Below are 26,636 nucleotides of genomic sequence, written 5' to 3' on the forward strand. Positions count from 1 at the left end.
CGCCATATAAATAAAGATTGATTTGATTTGATTTGATATGTGGACCTCAATAAACACCGATGCCTATCTGGCTGTGACATGCCATTTTGTAAATGCAAGCACCTCATTACAATCCGTTGTTTTAGGGGTGCTGCATTTCCCTGAGGCCCATACTGCCGAGAATTTGGCTAGGGTGAAAGCTTCACTTTTGGCAGAGTGGGGAATCACCCACAAAGTCACTTGCCTCGTGACTGATGGTGCAGCAAATATGGGTGCTTGTGCCAAGGAGCTCCGTTTGCGTCACGCAGTTTGTGTGGCGCATATGTAACCCGGGTGGGAAAACCCTTATTTATTTATAATCTTTTCCCTTATAAAGTAAATTTGTCATGTGATTGCGCCGTACGTCATCACGTTACGTCATCAGAGCGCGACCATTCGCGGTAACATAACCCAGCTGTGGCTTGCTGCCAGCAGTAGCGAGAGGAGCAGGCTGGGGAATGTTTGTTGCAGGTACGTCGTATCATCATTCACTTTATTTAACATCAACCATTCCAGAACTAAATGCAATAACTGTCGAAACATAGGAGCCGACTACTGGAGCCGCTGAGCATCAGAATTGGAGCCGTATGCCGATTTAATCACGGACTTTGGTGAGTCGCGCTAACGCTATTCATTTGATTGGCGTTGGCTTAGCCTAGCCGCTACTTGTTGATTGTTGGTGCGGTTAAAAGTGTCTTGTATGCCTAGTTTCTCTGAATGTGTCCTGCCACATGAAGCGTTCGGAGTGTGACGTGATTTTATGATTGTGTGTATTATCTTTGTAGCAAGAATTGAATGTACTGAAGCTCTTTAAGCTAGTCTTCTTGTTGTTAGTGCTTTGCGTCAAATGCACTTACATGCAGTCCAGGTAGCTGCTGGTACTGCTATGCACTTTGGTCTGGATGCTTGTCTTGGTGATACTGAAGTTATTGTGATGATGAATATTTTGATATAACAAATATTATGTTAATTATTCATATCGATTTATATATCATGCTTTGATTATATTGTACAATATTGGAATTATTGAATTTGAGATACTGCTATTTATTTAATGCAGCCTGTGTTATTTGGTTGTAGTATTTCTTGAATGTTGTGCGCACACTAGATATTTAATTGGACATGTTTTCCATACAGGCCAGGTTGATGGCGAGCTAAGAATTAGCCTGGGCACCAAGCCTGAAGACTGTGTCCTGAGAAAGAATCAACTGAACCCCCACTGCTCTGGTCAGGCTGGTAGGAGGCTCCTTTATGCAGCCGCTCCCTTTTCCTAATTTATTGGCCCCTCGCAACTCACTAACGGCCCCTACACACACTACACACACTTACCTCCCAATACTTTTTTTCCTTCACCACTGGACACTCATTCGTTGGGCCATTGTATTGCGGTTGCGCCTCGCCATTACAGGCGAAGCTTGAACTCTATTTCTTTGGCATTCGGGCCTGGTTAGTACTTGGATGGACCGCCTGGGAATACAAGGTGCTTATGAATCATATGTGCGCTGCAAGGCAAGGCAAGTTTATTTGTATAGCACAATTCAGACACAAGGCAACTCAAAGTGCTTTACAGGCGCATACAAATTACATTAAAAGACAAACATTTCATTTAAAAGACATTAAAAATTGCATTATTAAAAAAAAAAAAAAAAAAACTCAGAGTAATAATGCAGTTCAAAGACTTCAGTTAAAAGCAGTGGCAAAAAGAAATGTTTTAAGTCTTGATTTAAAAGAGGTGAGTGTTGGAGCAGACCTGCAATTTTCAGGGAGTTTGTTCCAAATATGTGGCGCATAGTAACTGAAAGCTGCTTCTCCATGTTTACTTCTGACTCTGGGGACTGAAAGCAGACCGTTACCTGACGATCTCAGAGGTCTGGATGGTTCATAACGCGGCAGCAGATCAGAAATGTATTTTGGCCTGAAACCATTCAATGCTTTATAAACCAACAACAGGACTTTGAAATCTATTCTTTGATAGACAGGAAGCCAGTGTAAAGATCTAAGAACTGGAGTGATGTGATCTACTTTTTTGGTTCTTGTTAGGACTCGAGCAGCAGCGTTCTGAATCAGCTGCAGCTGTCTGATGGAGTTTTTAGGGAGTCCTGTAAGGACACCATTACAGTAGTCGAGTCTGCTGAAGATAAATGCGTGAACAAGTTTCTCCAAATCCTGCCGAGACATAAGCCCTCTTATCCTGGATATATTCTTAAGGTGATAGTAGGCTGACTTTGTAACTGTCTTAATATGGCTGCTGAAATTCATGCCTGAGTCCACAGTCACACCAAGGTTTCTGACTTGGTCTGTAGTTTTCAACATTACAGACTGAAGCTGAGCAGAGACTTTAAGTCGTTCTTCCTTGGATCCAAAAACAATTATTTCAGTCTTATCTTTGTTTAACTGAAGAAAACTCTGACACATCCAATCATTGATTTGTTCAATGCATCTACTCAGGGTATGTATGGGATTATAGTCCCCTGGTGATATGGTTATGTAAATTTGTGTGTCATCTGCATAACTATGGTAGCAAATTTCATTGTTTTCCATTATTTGAGCTAGAGGGAGCATGTAAATGTTGAATAGTAGAGGCCCCAGAATGGAGCCCTGGGGTACTCCACTTGTCATTTTCATCCGTTCAGATGTGTAGTCACCAATAGACACAAAGTAATCTCTCTCATTTAGATAAGATTTAAACCACTTTAGTGTTGTACCAGAGAGTCCAACCCAGTTTTCCAGTCGGTCCAGTAGTATATTATGGTCGACTGTGTCAAACGCAGCACTGAGATCCAGTAATACTACGACTGAGATTTTTCGGCTGTCTGTGTTTGAATGAATGTCGTTGAAGACCTTAACGAGGGCCGTCTCAGTGCTGTGATGTGGTCGAAATCCTGATTGGAAAGCATCAAAACAGCCATTTATTATTAAGTAATTGTTCAGCTGTTGAAAGACAGCTTTTTCAATTATCCTGAGTCCTCTGATGTCCACTGACTAAATTAATTGTACATACTGAGGTTTTTTACGAATGGCCGTTTGTATTTGCATTTCATATCCTTAGTGGTATTCTATTCATTGCTGTCCATGTTTAATGTCATCTGTGTTTCACTATCATAATATATGGTGTCACTAAAACCTAACCGTGTTCCGTGTCTCACTCTCCGCTCCTAGAGCCAAACCTAGTCTTCTGAGCCTAGCCCAGATAATAATGTTGTAGCTATCTGTTAGTACCCAAACTGTGCATTGATAGGGTAGCGTACATGCTACATTGGTGTTTTGTCTTATGAACATCTGATTTGGGGTTAGAACCCCTCTAAGATTGTGCCGGTTTATTATTAGGGTTCTAACCCCGAAGGGGTAGAACCCTTCTGAAAATGTGCCGGTTTATTTTTTTTTGTTGTCTGCCACTTGAGCTCAAATTCCCGAGAGCTGGAATGGGCCAGAAACTTGAAATTTGGCCCAATTATTGGAAATGAAGTGCATCAACCTTTATTAAAATATGAGCCCAGTCAGCCAGATGGTGGCGCTGTAATTAAGGATTGAAAATGCATTTTTGGGAAGGCCACGACTCTCACACAGTAAGTCTGATTGACTTGAAATTAGATACACAGGTCCAGCCTCATGTGCTCTACAAAAAAGCCAATTGGACCATTAAGCCCCGCCTACTTAGATTTTTTGCTAATTAGCATAATGTGAAAAACAGTAAAATGAATAGAACTTTTGAAAGATTGACTCTATCGACACCGAATTTGGTATACGCCTTCGGGAGACAAAAAGACAAATTTCTATTATAAGTGAGCCAGATTGGTCAAAAAACATGGCCACCACGGATCAATGCATCTTCGCAATGGGCGGGGCTTAGACATGATTGGTCATAACTCCCACACCCTTTGCCCTATCATCACAAAACTTGGTGGGTAGGTTCACAACAGGACTGGGAATCTGCCAATCAAAGCATGTTGAGCTCAACTTATAGGGGACGCTATAAATGCTACAAATGGGTATCTCAAAGACCGTTGGACGGAATTTCACCAAATTTGGTATGCATGCCCTAGGGGCAAGTATTAACTAATGTCTTGAGACCCCTGTTGATATGTGAAAGTGGGTGTGGCCTATTCGTCATTCACCATCATTGTTTGCGTTTTATTAATTTATGGCGAGCTGGAAGGACCCAGAGACACGAAACTTGGTATGTTGAGTATAAATGTCGTCCAAATGCTACTCCAAAAATGTGATCCTAATCCGTCAGATGGGGGCGCTATAACCTAGGGTGTAAACTTCGAAAGGCATTCCCCGCAAAGCCATTAGAGCTATTGACTTGAAAATTTTCATACACTAAATTTGGGATACGGCTTCGGGGGATGAAGGGACTCATTTCTACTATAAATAAGCCAGATTTGTCAAAAAACATGGCCGCCACGGACCAATGTATCTTTGCAATGGGCGGGGCTTGGTTATTATTTGTTGTCTGCCGCTTGAGCTCAAATTCCCGTGAGCTGGAATGGGCCAGAAACTTGGACTTGGCCCAATTATTGGAAATTATGTGTATCAACTTTTATTAAAATATGAGCCCAGTCAGCCAGATGGTGGCGCTGTAATTAAGGATTGAAAATGCATTTTTGGGAAGGCCACAACTCTCACACAGTAAGTCTGATTGACTTGAAATTTGACACACAAGTCCAGCTCCATGTGCTCTACAAAAAAGCCTCTTGGACCATTAAGCTCTGCCTACTTAGATGTTTTGCTAATTAGCATAATGTGAAAAACAGTCAAATGAATAGAACTTTTGAAAGATTGACTCTATCAACACTAAATTTGGGATACGGCTTCGGGGGATGAAGGGACTCATTTCTACTATAAATAGCCAGATTGGTCAAAAAACATGGCCCCCACGAACCAATTTATCTTCGCAATAGGCGGGGCTTAGAAATGATTGGCCATAACTCCCACACCCTCTGTCCTATAATCACAAAACTTGGTGGGTAGTTTCACAACAGGACTGGTAATCTGCCAAGTACCAAAGTATGTTGGCCTCAACCTATAGGGGACGCTATAAATGCCATTAACATGTAGCTGAAAACCCAATTTAGAGAAATCTAGGGCTTATCATGGCTATGTGTTGCACAGATCTTTGAGGAACACGGCGGCCGATGTCATCAACTGCGGGGGATGAGGGTCAGGGTGGCCGGATTGGGCCGAAAGGGGTTAGAACCTGCGGATTGCCGCTTGCGGCTATATTTATTATATTAATTGTGCTCTTTTACTCCTGCATCTCAGTGCTCCTTGCCTTTGAAGCATTTTGTGCTTTTGGCCTCTGCTCATTGTGGACTTCATGTGCTTTGAGTGCCACCTTGTGGCTGTTTTCAAAGTGGTAAGTGAATTCTGTGTTTGTGAAGACTTTGATAAAGCTTATACACAGCATCTTCACAAGTAAACTTTATAGTTTCTCAGAACTACAAATTGTATCTGTCAGTGATGCTCTTCTGTGTCAGTTATTACAGTTTTCCCAAATGTAAATGTTTCCTGAAACTACAGCTCAGTTTCTCACAACTCCACAAATGTTTTTACAAAGCATCAATTTAAACAGATGTAATACATTTAAAATGCTACCATCACAATAATGTTTGTGTTTACAGTTTATATACAAATGTTTAAGAATGTGTAGAAATGTTGCTTTTAGTTATTTTTTATGGTCATACAGTATTAGAAATACAAATATATCACATACAGTAATGTGATTGTGCAGTCTGATATCTTGTGCTCTCTAGTGGCAGGGGACTGAATTTCACACAGTTGTATCACTGTACTTCTTGTGTTCACTGTTTGCTTTTCAAACACTAATGTGGGGTCCACACTAACTGGGAACTTTAATTTAATGTACTTATTCAATGATCTGAGCACCACATATAACATTCCATTCACCTCCATTGTATTTTAGAGAGATGTAGTATTCTAACCCTTAAAGATACCCCCTCTCTATAATGTTCTTCTCTGTAAATAATATATTGTGTACTAATTGTAGACATAGTTGTGTCATAATTATAGTTACACCGTTGTCCCATAATGAAATGCCCAATAGAAATTGAGTAATAACTGGAAAATGGATACAGATGCCAGTTACAGCTTCAAATACAAAAAACTAAAGAATAAATGTGTAGAGAATCATTTTTACTTCTATTATTCCGAAACAATAATTTGGAATTCAACAGAAGAGACTTTAAATATTATTTACCTTTGTATTATATTTATTTCAAAACTCATAATCACATCATTTTTGAATACATACCATAATTATCTCTCTAGTGTTCACATGACTGAAATGTTTATCCGAAAAAAGATCAATAAAAATATAACAAAAACAAAATACAGAAAATGTTAACAAATATGAGACAGCTACCAACTTTTCAACGTCCACGCTGATTGTTTTATTAATCATCGGTCTCTAGAAATCAAAGTCAGAAATTCAGCATTATCAACTGATGAAATGATTCCACAGTATCACCTGCTGTCTGCTTGTTTAGACCGTATTTAAACAAGAGCAACAAAGTCAGTTACATCAACATTTATTATTCACTGACTTTTATCAAACACACATCAAGAGATACAAATGTTTTCTATCTATCTAACTATCTAACCATAATGGACAGAACTGGAAACGTATTGTGATCATCAAAACAAACAAACATAATACAAAATGATGACAATCAACTGAAGTCACAGTAAACAAAAATATTTCCAGCCTTTTACTTCTTTGTTAGCACATCTTCATCATCATCTGCCTAAAATAATGAAAATCATTAGTTAATCATTTACAACAATGTGTATACAAAAAGTATACGCACATGGAACAAAAACTAATTGACATCAACATGGATAAATCTCAACTACTGCTGATTTGTTTACTGTTTACCTTTCCAGGTTTCGTTTTACAAAAAAAAACTATCAAAAGTAAAGAATTACATATAACAAAACTTAATCTCAGCACAGTCTTTTTACTACACAGACTTACATCATCATTATTTTTGTGGGTTAGTCAGTTTTCTGTCCCACTGCTGTTGCCTGATGGCAATAACAGTAGTTGCACTCTGATGCTGTGGGCTCTGAGAGACATCGTCAAAGAGTGGCGTCCACATGATTTGTCTGAATCAAGAGGGTTTGTTGAAGACAACATTGTCCAAGCAGATATACCATTCTTTTCCTTTGTGAGGCTGAAAAACTGCAGTTTATCCAAGTCCCAGTGTCTGAATCATGTTCTCAGCCGTGGCCAGCAAAATCACAATATGTTTATACACAGAGATATGAAAGGAGGAAAAAATGCAAGAAAAATTGCAAATGGTTTGGTAGAGGTTTGCTGGTTCCTTCCTGACGGTAACAGAAATCTTGAAATATTTCCAAAACCAGTTGCCTTCGCCAATCTGAGAGGAGACATTGCTCAGTCTTTCACACAATTTAGTTTTCTTTATGAAGTCTCAACTGCTACCTTTTGTATTTATGGACAAAGTTGACGAAGATGAGCACAAGATTTTGAATTCTCTTCAAGACGTGAAATCCAAACTGTTCTTGGTTTTTAATCACAAGTCAGAGAATGCTAAAGAGGACATGATGTCTGTCAAGGCAACAAAGGAAGAGTTAGGTTTACCAAACAGCAATGTGGAAATCAAAGATTCAACGGTAAATGTAGCAGAGTTTTCAGAGAAACTTTGTGAACTCATCAAGCCACATCTATCTGATGTAAAATCCACAATAAGGATTGAAAATATGCCTGACAAAGCAGTTGATCTTGGTCTGTCTGTGGATGAAAACAACACTGACAAACAAAGGAAATCAGCTGAGGAGATCATTAACAGCATTGGGGAGCAGAGTATACCAGACTACAAGAAACAACAGCTTCCTTTGCAAGGAGATAACTGGAAAAGGTTATCAAAGTTAGAGAGTGAGGAATGTAGAATGAAAGACACTGGTGACTCCAGCTCCACTGGATATGAATCTCAGCTGGAGGCAGAACAAAACCAAATCAGGAAAGGGCAAAGCCAACTAAAACCATCCGAAGCAATGAAGAGTTTAATTGAAACTTTATCAACAAGTGACAAAGAGAAAAGAGACATTCAATGACATTCAAGTTGAATACACATTCTCGGGGCATACTTACTGAGCTCCGTAACAGATTTAAAGAGCAATGTGAGAAAAAAGATGCAAAACTCATTGCAGAGTTGGATCAGGCTTTGGTGGATAGTTCTTTAGGAATAGAGCATTACATGAGAGAGATGGGAGTGATCTATGAGTGTTCCTCACAGTCAGTAAGCCCTGCTGATAAAGTGTCTGATCTCCCTGGTTTGGCTGCTGAACTGCTGTTGGATGGACATCCTTTAGAGCTCTTGGATGGAGATGCTTCCAACATCCCAGAGAGATGGCTGACAGATGTGCTCATGGAGCTTCACAGGAAGGTTGGAGAGAAGAGCAGACTGTTGGTACTGACTGTGTTGGGTGTTCAAAGTTCAGGGAAGTCAACACTCCTCAACACCATGTTAGGAGTACAGTTTCCTGTCAGCAGTGGAAGATGCACAAGAGGAGCCTACATGCTCTTCCTCAGAGTGGGTGAGGATATGCGAGAGAAGCTGGACTGTGACTTCATAGTCCTCATTGACACAGAAGGTCTTAAGTCTCCTCAGCTGGCACAACTAGAGGACAGTTATGAGCATGACAATGAGCTGGCAACCTTTGTCATTGGTTTGAGTGACATTACTATTATCAACATTGCAATGGAGAACTCAACAGAAATGAAAGATGTTCTGCAAATCGCAGCTCATGCATTCTTGAGAATGAAGGAAATTGGTAAAAAGCCAGTTTGTCATTTTGTGCACCAGAATGTTGCTGGAGTTTCAGCTCATACCAAGAACATGTCAGAAAGAAAGCATCTCTTGGACCAACTCAATGAAATGACACAAATAGCAGTTGAAATGGAAGGGCGGCCATTCATAAAGAAATTCACAGATGTTCTGGATTGTGACGTAGAAAAAAAACAACTGGAACATTCCAGGACTCTGGCTTGGAAACCCACCAATGGCTCTAGTGAACACAGGTTACAGTGAAGTTGTAGCAGAATTAAAGAAAAATCTCTTGGAGACAGTGAAAAGTGACAAAAGCGATAAACTCTCACAGATCCCAGAGTTTCTAGAATGGATGAGAAGTCTCTGGAAAGCAGTCAAATACGAGCACTTCATCTTCAGTTTCAGAAACACTCTTGTTGCTCATGCCTACGACAACCTTTGCAAAGAGTTCAATCAATGGGAATGGGAGTTCAGGAAAGAGATCTTCTCTTGGCAAAAAGAAGCAGAGTTGGACATTTTTAACGTTGACGAAACTGAATTCCAACGTCCAAATCAATTTGCTCAAACAAAGAAGATACAGGCATTGCAAAAAATAGTAGACCAAGAAAAGCTAATAAAGCAGAAACTCGAGGAATACTATAAAAGTAAAGACAGACATGTGCACCTGATTGAAAAATACAAAACTGAATTTTTCAACAGTATTTCAGGTCTTAAAAAAGAAATCCAACATTCAGTAAACAATAAATTGGATTGTGCACTGGAGCTAAGAAAAAGTTTAAAAGGGGTTCAGGACATTCAAAGGAAATCCAGAGAACTGATGGAAGAAAAAGTAAAAACTCTCAAGTGACTGCAAACACCGCACACTGTCTGAAGAGGAACTGGAACATGAGTTTGAAAAGATGTGGACTGAAGTCACAGTCAATGTGTTCGGCCTGGAAGAACGAGATATATCCTCAAGCATCCTCCAACAGTTGAAAACACATTTCCACAAGCACAGTGTCGCTAGGGAATTAAAGGATGTTGGAGACCTAAAAGAACGTGGGAAGGTTCCATTTAAGGCCAAAGCTAAACATTTGAAAGTGACACTGAAAAATCTGTTCTTTAGAAAGTCTGCAAAGCGAAAACTGCAAAGCGCTGCAGACAGCATCATTGATACTTGTAAACAGTTGATACTGCAAAAAAACTGCCTGGGTAACTGGCTATTGGCTAATATGGCGAAAGTAGAGCCACTATTCTACTTTATGTTGATGTAGCTATTGTAATGAAAAGCACGGGCGCTCGTGTATTGATTAACTGATATTTTATTCCAAAAGTCGTCATAAAATAAAGGGAACCACCACATTTAACAGCCTGGAGGACGGAAGTAGATAAACCCGGTAGAAAGAGTGCCCGCCCGTATGCGACGCTCCTCGAAGTACAACGAACGCACCCGCAAAGAAGCGGGGATAATCTGATTGGTCAACAGTAGCTGGCCTTCTATTGGTTGACAGTGTTGATACACAAGAAAAAGCCGTGAGCAGAGGAGAGATCCGAGAGCAGAACTTGACCTGTGAGCAGGTGTGTGTTCTGAGCGCGTGCACTTAGATCTGAGCGCGCAGAGGGCACATTTGAATGCGAGCGAAATTTTTGTGTGCAAGAAGGAGAATTGTGAACACAGGCATGTGATTTTTGAATTCAAGCAGACATTTGAAAGAAAGCAGAAGACATTTAAGTGCGAGCACAAAATGTGAGCATGAGGAGAAAAAATCTGAGCACGCGAAGGAGCTGTGTCACTGAAAAGGAATGAAATCATGCTCTCAAACTGAAAATCTATGCTCTTGATTAATGACATGATTTAACTTCCATAGACGGGGATCCTCAAATTCAGTTAAACAAGTTCAAGCCTCAGTGCTGGTCAGACATCCACCAGTTGCACTGAATTTATTTACCATAATGCACATCTTTACCCAGCTACAACCATGTGGTTTTAATCATCAACCAAATGCAAGACGTTAAACACTGAATTGTGGTGCACTTTCATATTCATGCTTAATAAAAGCTGAAAGTATTTGGATGTAAACTGGATATTTCTTTCGACAGTTAACTCCATTTAAAATACTTTTGACTATAACAGTATTAACTGTGAGTTTGTGTACCTGAGCTGTCGTCTTCTGTGTCCATCATTTGTCGTCTGATGTTCCTCTGCTCCTCTTCATGAACCTAAAGGAAAATTATACATATTTTTTCATTTAGCAGTAATAAAAAAAGATATTGTACCTCTAAGTCCATTCCATATAAATGAACAAAAACTGCATACATCATTATTCTTCTATAAAGTTCACACAAAGACAGCTGTCCTAACCATAAAGTATATTTACACATTTGATCAACAATACAACATTTGTGCAAAAGACCAACATGATGAAAGCATGAAGCTTTGACCTACCAGACATCAGGCTACAGGAGGCTGAAGCATCTCTCTGTTCACCTGAGCTGCCTCTTTGGATCTGGTGGCAGGCAGTGACCTCGACATTATTTATACTTTGATGATGCCACGGCTCTTGATGGGTGACATCGTCCTGAAGACAGAATCTCATAAACGTCTTTACAGCTTGCAGCACCTCCTCCTTGTATTGCCCCACTTACTCCAGGACTTTGTCAGCAGGACTGTTAGGGAAAAAACAGGGCGGAGATGCTGACTTGTTTTCATCAGTTTATACACAACATTGTCCCTTACTTTTTTGCTTATTGGACTATTACTAGCTTCTATCTAAATATGTCAAAAAAACATTGCTTGTTCAACACATGTTGAACTCAGCTTTAAGGTGAGCACAGAGAAATGTTTCCTGTTCAGCAGATCAATGTCCAAACAAACTCTACACATCATTCTGCTCAGGGAAACGCAAACATCCAAGTGAAGTGTTACGGCCCTAGCCCTTGGCTGTGTCCTGTGTGTAGTGGGTGTGGCTGTGTCTGTGTGTTGCAGGTTGCAGTGGATGGCTGATTGGGAGCACCTGTGCCTGGCTCTGCAGCTGATTTAAGCCTGCTGGTTCAAGTCCTCGGTCTGTCTCTTCCTCAGATCAACATCCTGCTACTGCTGTTTTGTTTTGTTCTGTTCTGCACCAGACAACATGCACCCCACATTTGACATTGCATAAAAGCACCCTCCCACACCACTGACATACACCTCCACACTCCATTGTACATTCAATTTGTGTAAATAAATATCAACTGCCTTGTTTGATCACACGTCAAATATCCATGTTTTGTTGTGGCCTCGGAGCCAGTCGTAACAAATTAGAAACAATTAGAAAAACTTGAAAATGCACTGATGAGAGTGAAGTTTATTAATGTTCGCCATAATTTCTAATTAAAACATCACTGTTATGTGCATAAATTACAATTGTATATAAAATATCAACTTCAAATACTGATGTAAAGTTGATGTAAAAAATAGTGTCAGGCTGATGACGTCTCATTTTATCCCCGGGGTGTTCAACTGCACTTTTTTTTTGCAGATTTTTAACTTTTGAAATGTTTATTTCCTGATGCTTCATAATCAGGTGACATTTTATTTTTTTATCTTATTCTTTTAATCAGTTTTGGATGGTTAAACTAAAAAGTGAATTTATTTTATGGATCCATAAAAAGAATCTTTAACCTTGAATGTTGCTGCATCAGTTTAAACCACAGTGACCTGTTTTATTATTGCTTTTGTCATTCAGAGTAACTGACGTGGTTTGTAAAGAGGGCTGAAGTCTAAAGAGCCCAACAGTTATTACAATACGGTATTTGTCACTTCAAGGTTCTATTCATTGTCTTTCTACGAATTTCGGTGGAAAGGTGAACACATCTTTAGACAGTTCTTTACTTTATGAAGCATTGTAAGCTTAATCGACCAGAAGAAGACACTGAGCATCCCTTTAATCCAACACAGGTAAAATAAAAAGGAAAAAGAAAAGTTGTGGCAACAAGACACTTTCACATTCAAAAACCACAATTTATATCACGCTCATTTATTCTGTATTACTTAAATATTGGGTTAGAGTTGTGTATTTATGATTTGTGTAAAATCCTTATTAAATAATGTTGCTCTGTTCTATCCTCTACTCCATTTAAACTGAAATTAATTAATATAAAACCCATATTCTTTAAAATATAAAGATTCTTCTTTCAAATTAGATAAATCTCTTATTTAACAGCCTCAGTTCATTAAAATTGTTTGACAATTTGTGAGGTTTTGCAGGATAAGAGACCAGATCTATTTTTACACTGTATGTTGACAACATGTACTGATGTACTGAGTAGTGGCAGGCTGATGCTGCCTGATATTATTTTATCGCATCTTTTACAGTTTAGTGGAATTTCCTTCTTTGAAATCTTTATTTCTTGATGATTCATAATCAGGTGACATTTTATCATGTGGCCATTTTATTGCCGTCATCTTTGTAGCATCTTATCCTTTTTTTTCCCAGATTTGGATGTTAAAACTGAAAGTTAGATTTATTTTATGGATCTATAAAAAGAATCTTTAACCTTGACCGTTGCTGCATCAGTTTAAACCATAGTGACCTGTAGTATTGATGCTTTTGGCATTCAAAGTAACTGATGTGGTTTGTAAAGAGGGCTGAAGTCTAAAGAGCCAAACAGTTAATATACTACAATATGGTGTTTGTCACTTCAAGGTTCTATTCATTGTCTCTCTACGTACGTGACTGGAAATATAAGGTGAACAACTTTTAACTTTTTTTTCCTTTAAAAAGAGGCATTTTAACCACATGAAGACACTGATCAGGGTGTATGTTTGCATAAAGTATCCCCATAATCCTGTTAGGACTAGGCAAAGTGAGGACTCAGGTGCAGACAGAACAATTAATGCAGGCTTTTATTCTGAAACTCTTGGAACCCTCTTCAGACAGAGTGGTAAATCAACGGGCTATAAACTCTGAACTCGTCTACACAGACAAGGAACTAAGAAGGAAAACGTGGCACGAAGCACAAAATAATAAACAGAAAATCGCTCCCGAGGGAGGAAAGGACAAAAGGCTAAATCTACACTGATCTGAAAAAACACAAGTCTATGAAAAGTTATACAAAAGAAAATCGCTCAAAAGGAAAAGACAAAAGGCTATAAACAGAAACTACGCTACGAGCTAAGAAAACTACAAATCAAATCGCTCCAAGAGGAGGAAAATGCAACCGTGCTATGAAACTAAACTAGCTTTTCAAATGAACAAGCTGACCAAAACTCTTTAGCAAAACAAAATCACTCTCCTTCAGAGGAGAACTAAGAAAACAGAAATTCAGCAAGGCAATACTTAGAGACTTGACAAGACTGTGGATAACAGCTGGAGGTACACGATGAGACGAAATACTCTGGCAACAAGATGTTTATCATCATCATCATGGACGTTTTTTTTAGAAGAATGCTGCTGCGCTGTTTCGCTATGAAGCTCCAGAAATGTGAGAATTAAACCAAGAATAAATGCATTACTTTAGATTTTATCTATATGATTGTAGTTTTGTTAGAAAATTATGTTTTATTGGCTTATGGCCTCTGTTCATTGTGGACTTCATGTGCTTTGAGTGCCCCCTTGTGGCGACATTAAAGGCTACAATCAGCAGCCGAGGCACTGAATATATGTTACGTCCCCGTATGGCCAGGGGATGAAGGGAGCAACATAGTTAAGTAATAAACGTAAAAAGGAGGGGAAAGAAACAATGGGTAAAGGTAACTCAAAAACTGCTTTATTTAAGCCAACACAAAAACAATAGTTATCAAAGATAGCTAGCTTCTTAAGAAAAACTGCAGGCTGTTGCTCAGGTTCTCAGACTATCTGGCTCCTTGAACTGGTTCTGGCGGTGAAGATATAAAGTGTCCCTGGTGGACACTTTGTGTCTCTGTTGATAACAAACCTGAAAGCATCAGGACAAACACAGGACCAGAACCACTGAGGCAGCTCTAACTTTCACCTGAATGGACTTGTTGTTCACTGGTGTCTTCATTTAATACATCCTGAGTCAGTTCCACCTGTGCAGGCGCAGCCCAACGCAGAGGCCTCGTCTTCACAGCGCAGCTAAAGCAGAGGCCTGGTCTCCACAAATTGATTAAATTGATTTATTCCTCAAAAGTTATAAAACATGTTCAGGAATGATCATAAAAATACAAAAACACACTGGAGAGGGTCTCTGTCTGTCTGCCTGTCTGTCTGTCACAGGTGATGTGTCTGTACCTGGTTACTGATGACATCCCCTCTCTGATTGGCTGTTTTGTGTGTTAGAGCTCAGCTGCTGCTGTCCTCCTCACTCTGGTTGAAAGGACAGACTGGTTCACAGGACAGACTGGTTCTGGTTCAGACTGGTTCTGGTCCACAGAGAGCTGCTGCTGAAGATGATGAAGATGATGGTGGTCCTCGTCCTCTCCTGTGTCCTCTGTGTCTCCACTGACAGTAAGTGTCTTTACACTCACTCAGAGACTGATGGACCAGAACAGACAGACATACAGACAGACAGACAGACTGGTAAACAGCAGCTTGTGTTTCTGTTTTCAGTTCTTCATGAAGAAATTGTTGTCATTGGCTGTTCAGCCTCTGATGGAGAGACCATGGTTGGTCTGGATGGTGATGAGTTGTACCACCCAGACTTCAAGAACAAGAGAGCGGTCTATCCTCAGCCTTACTTTGTACGGTTTCGCTTCAGTGAAGGAATTTATCAGCGAGCTGTGGCTAATCAACAGATCTGCAGAAGAAACTTGGAAAACCATGGTAAAGCCTTGAAGGACCTCCCCCTCGAGTCAGGTAGAGACAAACACATGTCCCTTGTGTCTTTAACGTGTCCTCAGCTGTCTTATGTGTGATGTCAGTGGACATGTTGAGTCTGTAACAGACCTGTGAGCTCATCTTAAGTGTTTTTCTTTCAGTTCAGTCCTCAGTTAAAGTGAAACGTGGCAGACAAAAAGTGTTGATCCCTGAGTGCCACTTAACAGGCAGGAGAGTAATGGTGAACCACTCCTCAAGCCTGCCTGTTAGGTCGCACTCAGGGATCGACACTTTTTGTCTGCCATGACGGCGACGCCCCGGAGATCCAGCTACTAACATGAGTTGTTCAAAAACCTTCTTTTTAGTAAACTCTGTGTACACAAACAATGTTCTCAATGCTCGTGTTCATGTGTAGAGACCCTGTTGTGTCGAGACTTCTTACTGTTTTAAGTAAGTGTCTCTGGTGTGTCTAGTGTCTTTCAGTGTCTCTAGTGTCTGTGATTAAGATGGTGCTGTGTGAGTTTGAGCTTTTTCCTCTTTTTATATTTATTTTTCTACTTTTTAACTGTTTGTATTCACTTCTCTTTGGAGCTCTCTCTCCGGGCAGTATGGAGACCAGACTTGCTTTTTTCGCTCTGGTTTTAATACTGCTTTTTTCCCGCCATGTCAGGGGAGCCTGTACGCAGCCCTATTGTTTACAGTAGGGATCAACTGTTGGCCCTCAGTAGCGCCACGGTGCCGCCGCATGAGCAGCCCGGTGTCCCCCGCGACAGCACACAGCAGGAGATGCTGTCATTATGGGGAATGTGAGATCTCTCCCCAACAAGATGGATGAGCTAACGCCCTGACCCCCATCAAAGGGACTACCATGAGTGCAGCATCATGGTGCTCAATGAGACGTGGCTTATGGCACTGACCCCAGACATGGACATGAACCTGGATGGTTTTAAAACTGCGGCGGGCAGACAGGACGGCAGAGAGCGGTAAGAGGAAGGAGGACTGGCTGTGTTTGTTAATGACAGATGGTGTAACTCTTGGCACATCACTGTTAAAGAACAGGTCTGCAGTAAGGACATCAACATTTTAGCGGTTAGCATGAGGCCGTACTACCTCCCGAGGGAGTTCACACAGGTGATTGTGTTCACAGTATATAGCCCCCCCTCTGCTAACGCTGATGCAGCTTGTGACTTCCTCCACTCAGTCACAGCTCACTGCAGACACAGCATCCAAAGGCCCTCTTCCTCTTCCTCATCTCTGGAGACTTCAATCATGCCTCTCTGTCCTCCACCCTGCCCACATTCACACAGTATGTCACCTGCCACACCAGAGGCAAAAAAACTGGACTTATTTTATGCCAACAGCAAGGAGGCATACAACTCATCCCCCCTCCCTCCCCTGGGAAGATCTGACCACAACCTGGTGCATCTCTTGCCTGTTTGCATGCCCCTTGTTAACAGGCAACCAGTGGAAACCCGCACAGTTAAAGCATGGACTGAGGAGTCTGAGCAGGCTCTGAGGGACTGCTTTGACTCCACTGTGTGGGACATAAAGGCTCTCCTCAAGGAGAAAAAGAGGGCCTTTGGGTCAGGCAACAAGGAGGAGCTGAAGGCTGTGCAGAAGGAGCTGAGGAGGAAGATCAGAGAGGGGAAGAACAGCTACAGGAGGAAGATGGAGAACCAGCTGCAGCAGAGAAACATCAGTGGAGTCTGGAAAAGCCTTAAAACCATCTCAGGGGAGAGGAAACCAGACTCTCAGGCTGCGGGGGACCAGACGTGGGTGAACGATCTGAACCTATTCTTCAATTGGTCTTTGCAAGTTAAATTAGTGACCATTTTTTAATTATGTGTGAAAAATTTATAACATCTGTGGTCTTCCTGGGTGCTGACATGTATGTGAGCCCTTATCTACAGATGGATAAGCAGGGTAGTTGGAGGAGAAAAGACATATGTTAAAATACCAATTTAGCCAACCAACTATAATGAACTAGGTGTCCATTCTATGCTGGAATGGGCCCCAGGAAACCTGGGGGTCATTGTATCACAATGAGGGGAAAACTAAAGGTGGAGCCAAAATCAGACACGGGGGAGGCAGGATGGAGGGAGAACCAAAGGTGAGTTTTATTAACCAAAGCTGAATGCAAACAACCAAAGGGAGCTAGTTACACAAACTATTAAAAAAGGAAAAGGTCAAGTACCAAATCAACAGCAAAGTTCAAACTAAACATAAAAAAACAGAAATCAAAATCTAAAACATACCAAAACGTTACCAAACGAGGAAACACAAGGAACTTGAGGGGGACATCACACCAACAATGGACTGACAAGGAGTGCATGGGGAACAAAGGCTTAAATACACAGAACACACTGATGAGGGGACAAGGAGCAGGTGAGAAGAGAGAGGAGGGAAGAAGACGGGTGAGATAATGAGGGGGGAAGCACAGAGGAGAAATAACACATTGGAGCTCACGGGGTGGACCAACACAACACCAGACATTGAGAAGGTGACATCTTACAAGTACCTTGGAGTTCACCCGAACAATAAACTGGACTGGACTGATCACACTGCAACATATAAGAAAGGTCATAGTAGCCTTCATCTGCTGAGGAAGCTTGGAGTGCAGGGGACACTTCTCGCCTCTTCCTAAAACTCTGGTGGCATCAGCCATTTTCTATGGAGTAGTCTGCTGGAGCAGCAGCATCTTAGCAGCATGAAGGAGGAGACTTGATAAACTTATCAAGAAGGCCAGCTACATCCTGGGATGCCCTCTTGACCCAGTGCAGGTGGTGGACAAGCTGTCATCACTGCTGGTGCAGGAGTCCCACCCCCTGCAGGCCACTATCTCAGCTCTGGGCAGCTCCTTCAGTGATAGGCTAATACACCCCAAGTGTGTGAAGGAGAGGTATCGCAGGTCCTTCCTTCCTGCTGCTGTCAGACCGTACCAGTACCAACCAGCACTGCATCCTACAGACCTAGCATGTGCACTAGGTCATAAAAGAACCCATTTTCGTTTTTTGGTCAATTTCACATACCCATATTCTACAATAAACTGTTAACAGTGTAAATCATTATTTATAACATTATTTATATACAATGTAGATACAATATATGAGAGTTCTATTTTTACTTCTTACTTCTTACTTTTTTATTGTATTGTTTCTTCTTTTAATATTATTATTGTTTATTACAATACCACTGTCCTTTGGCTGCTGTGATGAAGAAATTTCTCAGTTTGCGGGACAAATTAAAGAAATTCTGATTCTGATTCTGGTATCTCCAGTGTCTCTCAGTCTGTCATCTCTCTAGTCTATCTGGGTTCACCTGAACAATGTCTCATGTAGTTGATGGTTTCATTGTGATCCCTTAACATGTAAACATCAGGGGAGACATCTTCTCTGTGTTGTCAGGTTGCTTCAGGAGACATGATGCAAATGCATCATTCAGTCATGGTGGAAAGTAAAATGGCTGCCAAGAGGCACATCGTGTCGTCATGTGTTCAGAGAAGATGTAATGAAATAATAATAATAATAATAATAATCTGAGCTTTGTTTGTGTTCAGATGCTCCCTCCAGTCTGATGATCTACCCCAGAGACTACATGAAGCTGCAAGTGAAGAACATCCTGATCTGTCATGTGACTGATTTCTTTCCTGCTCCTGTGAAGTTCTCCTGGACGAAGAACGGAGAGAACGTGACTGAAGGAACCAGCGTCAACGTTCCCTATGTCAATAAAGACTACACTTTCAACCAGTTCTCCAGACTGGACTTCACCCCCCAACAAGGAGACATCTACAGCTGTTCAGTGACCCATCCGGCCCTGAAGGAACCACTGACCAGGATCTGGGGTGAGAAAACTTTATTTACACTGACGACGATACAAACTTTATTAAAACTGACAACAATACAAACTTTATTTGAAGCAGCAGTGTGTTAATGTCTCTGTGTGTTTCTGTCTCCAGATGTGGAGGTGGAGAAGACTCTGCCTGGTGTTGGGCCTGCAGTCTTCTGTGGACTCGGTCTGACTGTGGGTCTGCTCGGTGTGGCTGCTGGAACCTTCTTCCTCGTCAAAGGAAATGAGTGCAGATGATTGGTCGGGGCTGATGATGTCATTTCTGTTCACTTTAATAACTTTCCTTCATCTTTTATCAATAAAATCTGATTCTTGCTGAACTGGCACTTAAATGCTCTTTAAGCTTTTATGATTCACAGATGTAATAACGTATTAATCCAGATGTTGACCTGTCAGTGTGTGTTGACTCTGACACCCCCTGTGGACGACAGTGACATCAGCACCTCCTCTGGTCGTAAAGATCTTGATCTCTTTTGTTTTGAAGCAAGTGAGAGACAGAAGTGACTTATGTTCAAAAGATGCTGACAATGAGTTCCTGATTTAAAAGACAATGAAACAAAATGAAGTGTGTATTGATGCTGAGCCACCAGACTACAGAGCAGCGTCTCCGCCCCTTTGATTTAAACATCTTCATGACCACATGTGTGAAACCTGCTGTCAATTATAGAACTGATCATCAGCCTCATCTGGTCGTGATTTGACTCATGAATCACAGGAACTGATCTAAACTCCCTGTTTTTTTCTTGTTGCACCAACCGGGTCGACGCCTGGTCTTAAACTCAGACGGCGTCACTTTGCAGTTTAAGTCCGAGCTGACAGTCACACCAGGTTCACCAGCTGAGCTTCCTACTTCTCGCTAAGACCGGCTGAAGTTAAGACTGGGTTTAGTTCTGTTGGTGCAACAGGCTTTGAATCCATTCTATAGTCCAGCTCAGCAGTCAGGACCAGTCTAAAGCAGACCAGTTGTAGCTTCGGGCCTGATGGACTAACTGCAGGTTTAATCCTCCATCACTGATCTGATCTCTGAGTTCACTCTGAACAACACCAGTGATTAAACAACTATGAACTGGTCCAATGAAAACTCCCAAGATGTTGTTCATGAGTTATTATCTTCTTTAATGTTTCTGAAGACGTTGTGTTGAACATCACATCTGTGATCTTTGATCACTGAGTAAAACAGTGTGTTAGCTCACAGTTTGTCTCAGGAGAACAAAGTTACAACTCAATGTAAGTCATCATTGAGATTCAGTGTCCACCTCTGGAATAAAACATCCACTCTTCATCTGGTCCATCTCTACTTTTAATGATCCACTCGTGTTCACACATAGAGTCACAGCCGACTCAACTGTCATCATGTCGCACTGACATCACAGACACGTCACTGACTGAAGGAACCGTGATGAATCAGTAGAAGCTCAGGGAGAAGAGCTGAACACTTTCTCCTCAGTCAGTGTCTGATGTTTGAATCTCTGCTGGATCATGAAACCATCAGACAGACTTCTGTTCTGACCTCCAGTCTGAATACAAGACTCTCTGCTGCTCAGCTCTAAAGCTACAATCCACTTACTGGACCAGAATACAGTCAGAGGGACCAATCAGATTGACCAAGAGTTCAAAGCACGTCACCATGGTCACTGAATTCATCTAAAACTGAACCTGAATTAAAGAATCAGTCATGTGATCAATAGTCTTCATGTAGGAGATCCCAGACTCTCTCTGCTTGAGCTTCTTGAGAAGCGTGGTTCCTTTAAGAACAAGGAACAAGGAACTTTCCTTATGTTGGTTGTTCCTGGAGGTATCTTTAACAGCTGCACTCAGAGGAATGTTATTATCAATGATTACAGATTTTTCCAATTGCTAACACACTAAAATGACATGCAAAGCACAAATATTTAAACTGACACACAGAGATTAAACCTCTTCTCAAGTCTCCAAAACTTTAAACACATTTTCTGCTTTACACACATTTTGGAATTCAAAATGTCACTTTTTACAGTTTTTCTCAATTGCTAAAACACTAAAACCCATTGGCTGAACAAAGTTTGCAGTTGCCTGAACTCATTTAGCTAATTGTGCAGTCTGTTGTCAATACCTTAAACCATTTCAAATCGTAAAACACAATTTGCAGATCTCACTTAGACTTTTCAGCAGAACTCTGAACACATTCTCATTCTCAAAACACATTCTGCACTCTAATGCACATGTCATCCATACTGGTAAACACAAGTGGAAACAATCACACACAAAAAGAGAACACGTCATTGATTAAACACAACCACTCAAAACTGATTTCACTTGTTTCAAATCATGTGACACAACCAATATAAGCCAGTTCAGATTCCCCGTTGCCTCAGAAGGGAAAATATTGCTTGTGATGTCGACAAAGTGCTCTGTCCTGACCCGGCCGAAGACAAGAAGAAGCACATTGATCACGTTTACTACTTTGATTTTTGTATTATATACTGTAGTACAGTGCATTGTAGGCTGCATACTGTACAATAAACAAATTGTCTGGCCCTGAACATTGTGCTTTCCATTTGGTTACAGCACTGACTGATCAATAGATTTTGACTGGTTGCAGGTTCATATCAACAAAGAACAGGAATTACAGAATCACAGGAACAAAGGACGAGTCTGTGAGATGCAGGATACAGTGCTGTAAAAATAGGGGGACAAGGAGGAGGAGGAACAAAAAAAAATGCAAAGAGCAAAGCAGAGTATAATTTCTGATTAATTTTGAGCTGCTATGATAGAACATGTTTTCATTCATCAAAAGACAATGACGGAAAAATCTGTTTTGAGATTAAAAACGTACTTCTCCCTGAGAACTATATGTTTTGAACAACCTGTTTTCTATTTTTTGGTGTATTGTTTACTGACTGCTTGATAGTGTATATCATTCTGATCGCTTTGTTTATGATTTGAGAGCAGTGTTTGGTTTTGAGGCGAAAGTTTCATTTTGCACGAGGAGTCAGAGGTTTTGTAAATAGTGCTTGAAGCTGAGGATTTGTGTTTACAGTTTTTTTCAATTGCTTAAGCACGATTTCGAATAGAGGGCCTGGTTTTTCAAAACACTACACACAATTAGCAGAACACCTCACATCCTTTGCAAAATGAAACACTCTTGTAAAAACTATACACTTCTTTATAAAAATGATATTTTGTTATCATATGAAAACACACACGTTTCATATGACTTAATTCTGTCTGAACCAGTTACACACTGCTGCGCTTAACCTAAAACACTTTTAGCAATTCTACTCCTCAGTTATTTGAGTAATGCAAGTGAAGTACACAGAGAAATTGCAAATATACAATACTAAAAATTCACCAAATACAACACAAGACCAATGCTGAAGAGTGATGAAAATATAAATTTATCTAAATCAGTCAAAATTTCAACAAAAGATGCCCATGCTACAACAGTACTGTGCATAACACCAAAAAAAACAAAAAAAGATACTATAAAAAAAATTATTGGGGGGGGGGGAACTGACAAAAAAAGAAAAGAAAATCCAGCAGGGAAAATATTAGGGATTATCTCTTTGCCGAGCTGGACCAGGCCAGAGAATTTCGTCGACAGGCGATATCTTCAGTAGCAAGACAACGAGGGAAGAACCGCCGTGCATGTCGAATCCATCCTTGAAGGGCTATGGAGTCAATTTGGTCACAGGCCTCCTCCATGGCCTCAATGAGGGGCACTTGAGCCTGGGGCTGCAGATCATACACCTTCCACCGCCACGTTGAGAAGAACTCCTCGATTGGATTGAGAAATGGAGAGTATGGTGGAAGGTATAGCACAGAAAATTGAGGATTGTGCTGAAACCAGTTGTGGACCTGTGCAGAGCGGTGGAATGATACATTGTCCCAGATGACAATGTATTGCATTTGTTGTATTTGGTTCACTGTGAGGATGTTGTGCAGTTGGTCCAGAAATGTCAGAATGTGAGCCATTCTGTGTAATGGCAGCGCAGAGGGTGATGTTACTCCCACGCTGTCCTGGGACGTTGATTATAGCCCTGTGGCCAATGATGTTTCTGCCTCTCCTTCTTGATTTTGTGAGGTTAAACCCTGCCTCATCGATGTAGATAAACTCGTGTGGGATTTCTTCAGCATCCATCTGTAAAACTCTCTGTAATACAGTGAAAGACAAGATTGTGTAGTCTAGCATGGATCTAATACACAGTAAATTTAGCTTGCAGTGTGTAACATCACAGTGCTAAAGTGAACAATACATACCTCCACATATGCATGCCGCAGTTGTTTGACCCTCTCCGAATTCCGCTCAAAAGGCACTCGATACAGTTGTTTCATTTGAAGTAGATTTTTTTTCAGGATGCGTGCCAGTGTTGAGAGAGAGACCTGATGAACATTATTGAAAACGCCATCGTTGCCAATGATGTTGACTTGAATTTCTCTGAGAGTTATTGCATTATTGGCCAGAACCATGTTTATGATTGCTCTTTCTTGTTCTTGTGTGAAAATAGGCCCCCTCCCTCCTCGTCGCTCTCGCCCCTGAATCCTATGTGGAATAGGATCTCACAGGAACCAGTATGAACAGTGCTGATATGGATATGGTACGTACTAAGCAGTTGATTACTTTTGTAGAAAGATTTGTTTTTACCTGTTTTCTTGTCGAAATGTCCTGATCACAGATGCCACTGTATATCTGCTAAGATTTGGCTGAACTCTCAGTCCAGCCTCCCTCAGCGTCAGTCCGTGGTTCACCACATGGTCAACTACAGTTTTTATTGATTGCTTTGATGCAGCAGTCAACTCAAACTCCACATTTTCAAAACAGTTAACACACAGGCCGAAACAGCGGCACTCATGGTCAAAATGACTCATTTTGTTTGCAAAAGGCTCTAACTGTGCCAAAACATTTAAAATATGCAACAAAAGCTAAATTTGCCTTCAAACAACACAACTTGCAAACAAGTGTATGAGCTCTTCCAATCAACCATTACACAGTGGACAACAAAATACAAAATACAGCACTCAGTGCTTATCGGTGCACCATTGCTTGTCATTGTAGCCTATTACTGTCATAGCTTTTATGCCATTTGTTGTCAAATTTACCTTCTTGCAAAGAATTGGATCCAGAATCAGAAATGCTTTGATGCAAATTTTATTGATTCCATTGATTCTTTTGTTCAAACTGTGGCAGAAAACTGAAATACTGTAAATATTAAACAAAATTCATGTATACCAAAATAAAATCTATTAGAGTATAAGAAATTAAGAAAATAAAATAAAATTATCACAGTAAAGTATAACAATCTATTACTGTAGAGTATAAGAAATAGCCACTATTGATACTCAGTCTCTTCTGTCTTGACGATGGGGCCACATGGCCTCACTACATCACATTCATTATCCTCCCTTGCAATGAACCAAGGGAAAAATCTTCTTGCATGCCATCCAACCTTGACTTTCCTCTGCACCTATTTCTCACTCTCATCTGCCTTAGACCTCTTCCATCCATGTTGGCAAAGAACAACACAGCCGCTGCACTTTTTAAGGCCTGCAGACTGATTGCTCATTGAAGATTTGTGTTTAGGAGTGTCAAACAGGTGCTTTAGTGATTTCATACTGATGTAGGTAGTTTCTAATAGTTAGGAACAGATGGTTTCTGTTTGATTACCATAGCTAAAACAATGGAGTTTGGACTGCTTGAATGACATCCGTGTTAACTGTTCTGCAAAAGGGTGGGGACAATGTGTCAATCCAATGAGAAAGGGTTAACACATTTGCAAGAGGTGTCTTGTGCTCTGCTGAGACAGTGATGATGAAAACCGAGTGGATTCCAGTTTGTTTACGCAGGTCAAAGCAATCAATAAAAACTGTAATGTTGCCCGAATTTCATTTGATAAATTTGGTCATCTCCTTCTTAGGGCATGTATTCCTGCTTCCGGTCTTCCTCTGCCTCTGCCTCGTCCTCGTCCTCTACCTCCACCTCGGCCTTGACCTCTGGCATGGCCTCTGCCTTCACCTCCTTCTCCTTCTCTTTGAGTTCCTCCTCTCATTCTTACTCTTCCCCGTCTTGCTCGTTCCATTGTGGTAGAAGACAGGTGAACTCACCTGCTGCCTTTTTGTAGTGCTTGAACCTGATTGTTGTGTCTACAATTAAGCAATCATGTGTTGGTGCACCTGAGTGTTGTGTTTAACCAATTAGATAATGAGTGTGGTCATTTGAAAGTCAGTGCTTTGGAATTTGCAAGGAAGTGACATCATGATATGCATCTGTGTCTAATGTATACTTGTGTGTTTAGTGTTTTGCAATTTACTGTGTGCAGTCATTTGCAAAAAGTGTGAAGCTGACATTGTGCTTATAGTTGTGCTAATCTGGTCTGGAGTTTTGCTCCTTTAGTGTAAGGTTTTTATAATTGTGTACGACTTTTGATTTTAGTGTTTATGCAATCCAAAAAAACTGTAATGTTTTCAGAAAATGGAGCAAGGTTTCAGAAATTGTGTTTCAGCAATTGAGAAAAACTGGAAATGCACTGAACACGGTTCTCTGCATAAAACACAACAATCTGACATAAAGTCACATGTTTGCCATTTCAAAATGACACTACATAAGCTAATTGGCCACTATATGTGCCACCTGGCCAAACAATTGTTACAGTAATTGTTACCACTTCAATCAGGAAGTAAGCACTGAAAAACCACAGGTTTTTACAACAACAATGGAAGACAACAATGGAAGACATTGCAGAGAGAGGAAGAGGAAGAGTGAGAGGTAGAGCTGGTAGAGGAGGTCATGGCCAAAGAAGACAACAACTTTCAAATGAAAGCAGAGCAACCTGAGTTCGACTACAGACGAAAATTAGCTTTTTTGCTAACTCTGGCATATTTACATTTTGAGTGTAAACTGAAAATGTCAATTGATGTGCATTGTCCCTCTTAAATAAACAAACAAATAAATAAATCATGTCATCAAATATGAGCTGACAATGCGAGAGGCTGACAGAGAGTGCAGCCTCTCGCATTGTCGGATTTTCTTTCTGCAATTTTCTTTTTCAGTTTACTGTTTTGTGAGCATATTTTTGTTCAGTCCAACGTAAATATATCTGCTGTGCATATGTTGCACTGACTTGTTTGGTGAAAAATAAAACATTAATTAATGTTTCAGCAGCATGTTTGTGTATCTGCAAATATTTCTGTGCAGGTGAACAATCTGAAGAATGCTCTACAATTTGAACTATTTTAGTATTAA

General features: G+C 40.6%; 2 protein-coding genes across 3 annotated transcripts; both read left to right on the forward strand.

Moving 5' to 3' along the window:
* The first annotated feature begins 447 nt into the window (after positions 1-447).
* LOC115580869 (H-2 class II histocompatibility antigen, A-U alpha chain-like) lies at positions 448-20,703 on the forward strand. Of its 2 annotated transcripts, none has more exons than XM_030415587.1 (7): positions 448-489; positions 564-629; positions 1,156-1,254; positions 15,095-15,262; positions 15,365-15,610; positions 19,128-19,412; positions 19,527-20,703. In XM_030415587.1, the coding sequence occupies exons 4-7, from the start codon at positions 15,205-15,207 to the stop codon at positions 19,652-19,654; spliced, it is 717 nt and encodes a 238-aa protein (XP_030271447.1). In that variant the 5' UTR covers positions 448-489; positions 564-629; positions 1,156-1,254; positions 15,095-15,204; the 3' UTR covers positions 19,655-20,703. The 2 variants fall into 2 exon arrangements, with proteins under 2 accessions (XP_030271447.1, XP_030271448.1); XM_030415588.1 differs by having other exon boundaries at positions 1,156-1,245.
* Positions 8,018-9,114, forward strand: LOC115580868 (interferon-induced very large GTPase 1-like). The gene has a single exon (XM_030415585.1). It carries the CDS (start codon positions 8,115-8,117, stop codon positions 9,093-9,095), a length of 981 nt encoding a protein of 326 aa, XP_030271445.1. The 5' UTR covers positions 8,018-8,114; the 3' UTR covers positions 9,096-9,114.
* Positions 20,704-26,636: the final 5,933 nt, after the last annotated feature.

The sequence above is a fragment of the Sparus aurata genome, chromosome 4 (genome assembly GCF_900880675.1).
Source record: "Sparus aurata chromosome 4, fSpaAur1.1, whole genome shotgun sequence".
Lineage (NCBI taxonomy): Eukaryota > Metazoa > Chordata > Actinopteri > Spariformes > Sparidae > Sparus > Sparus aurata.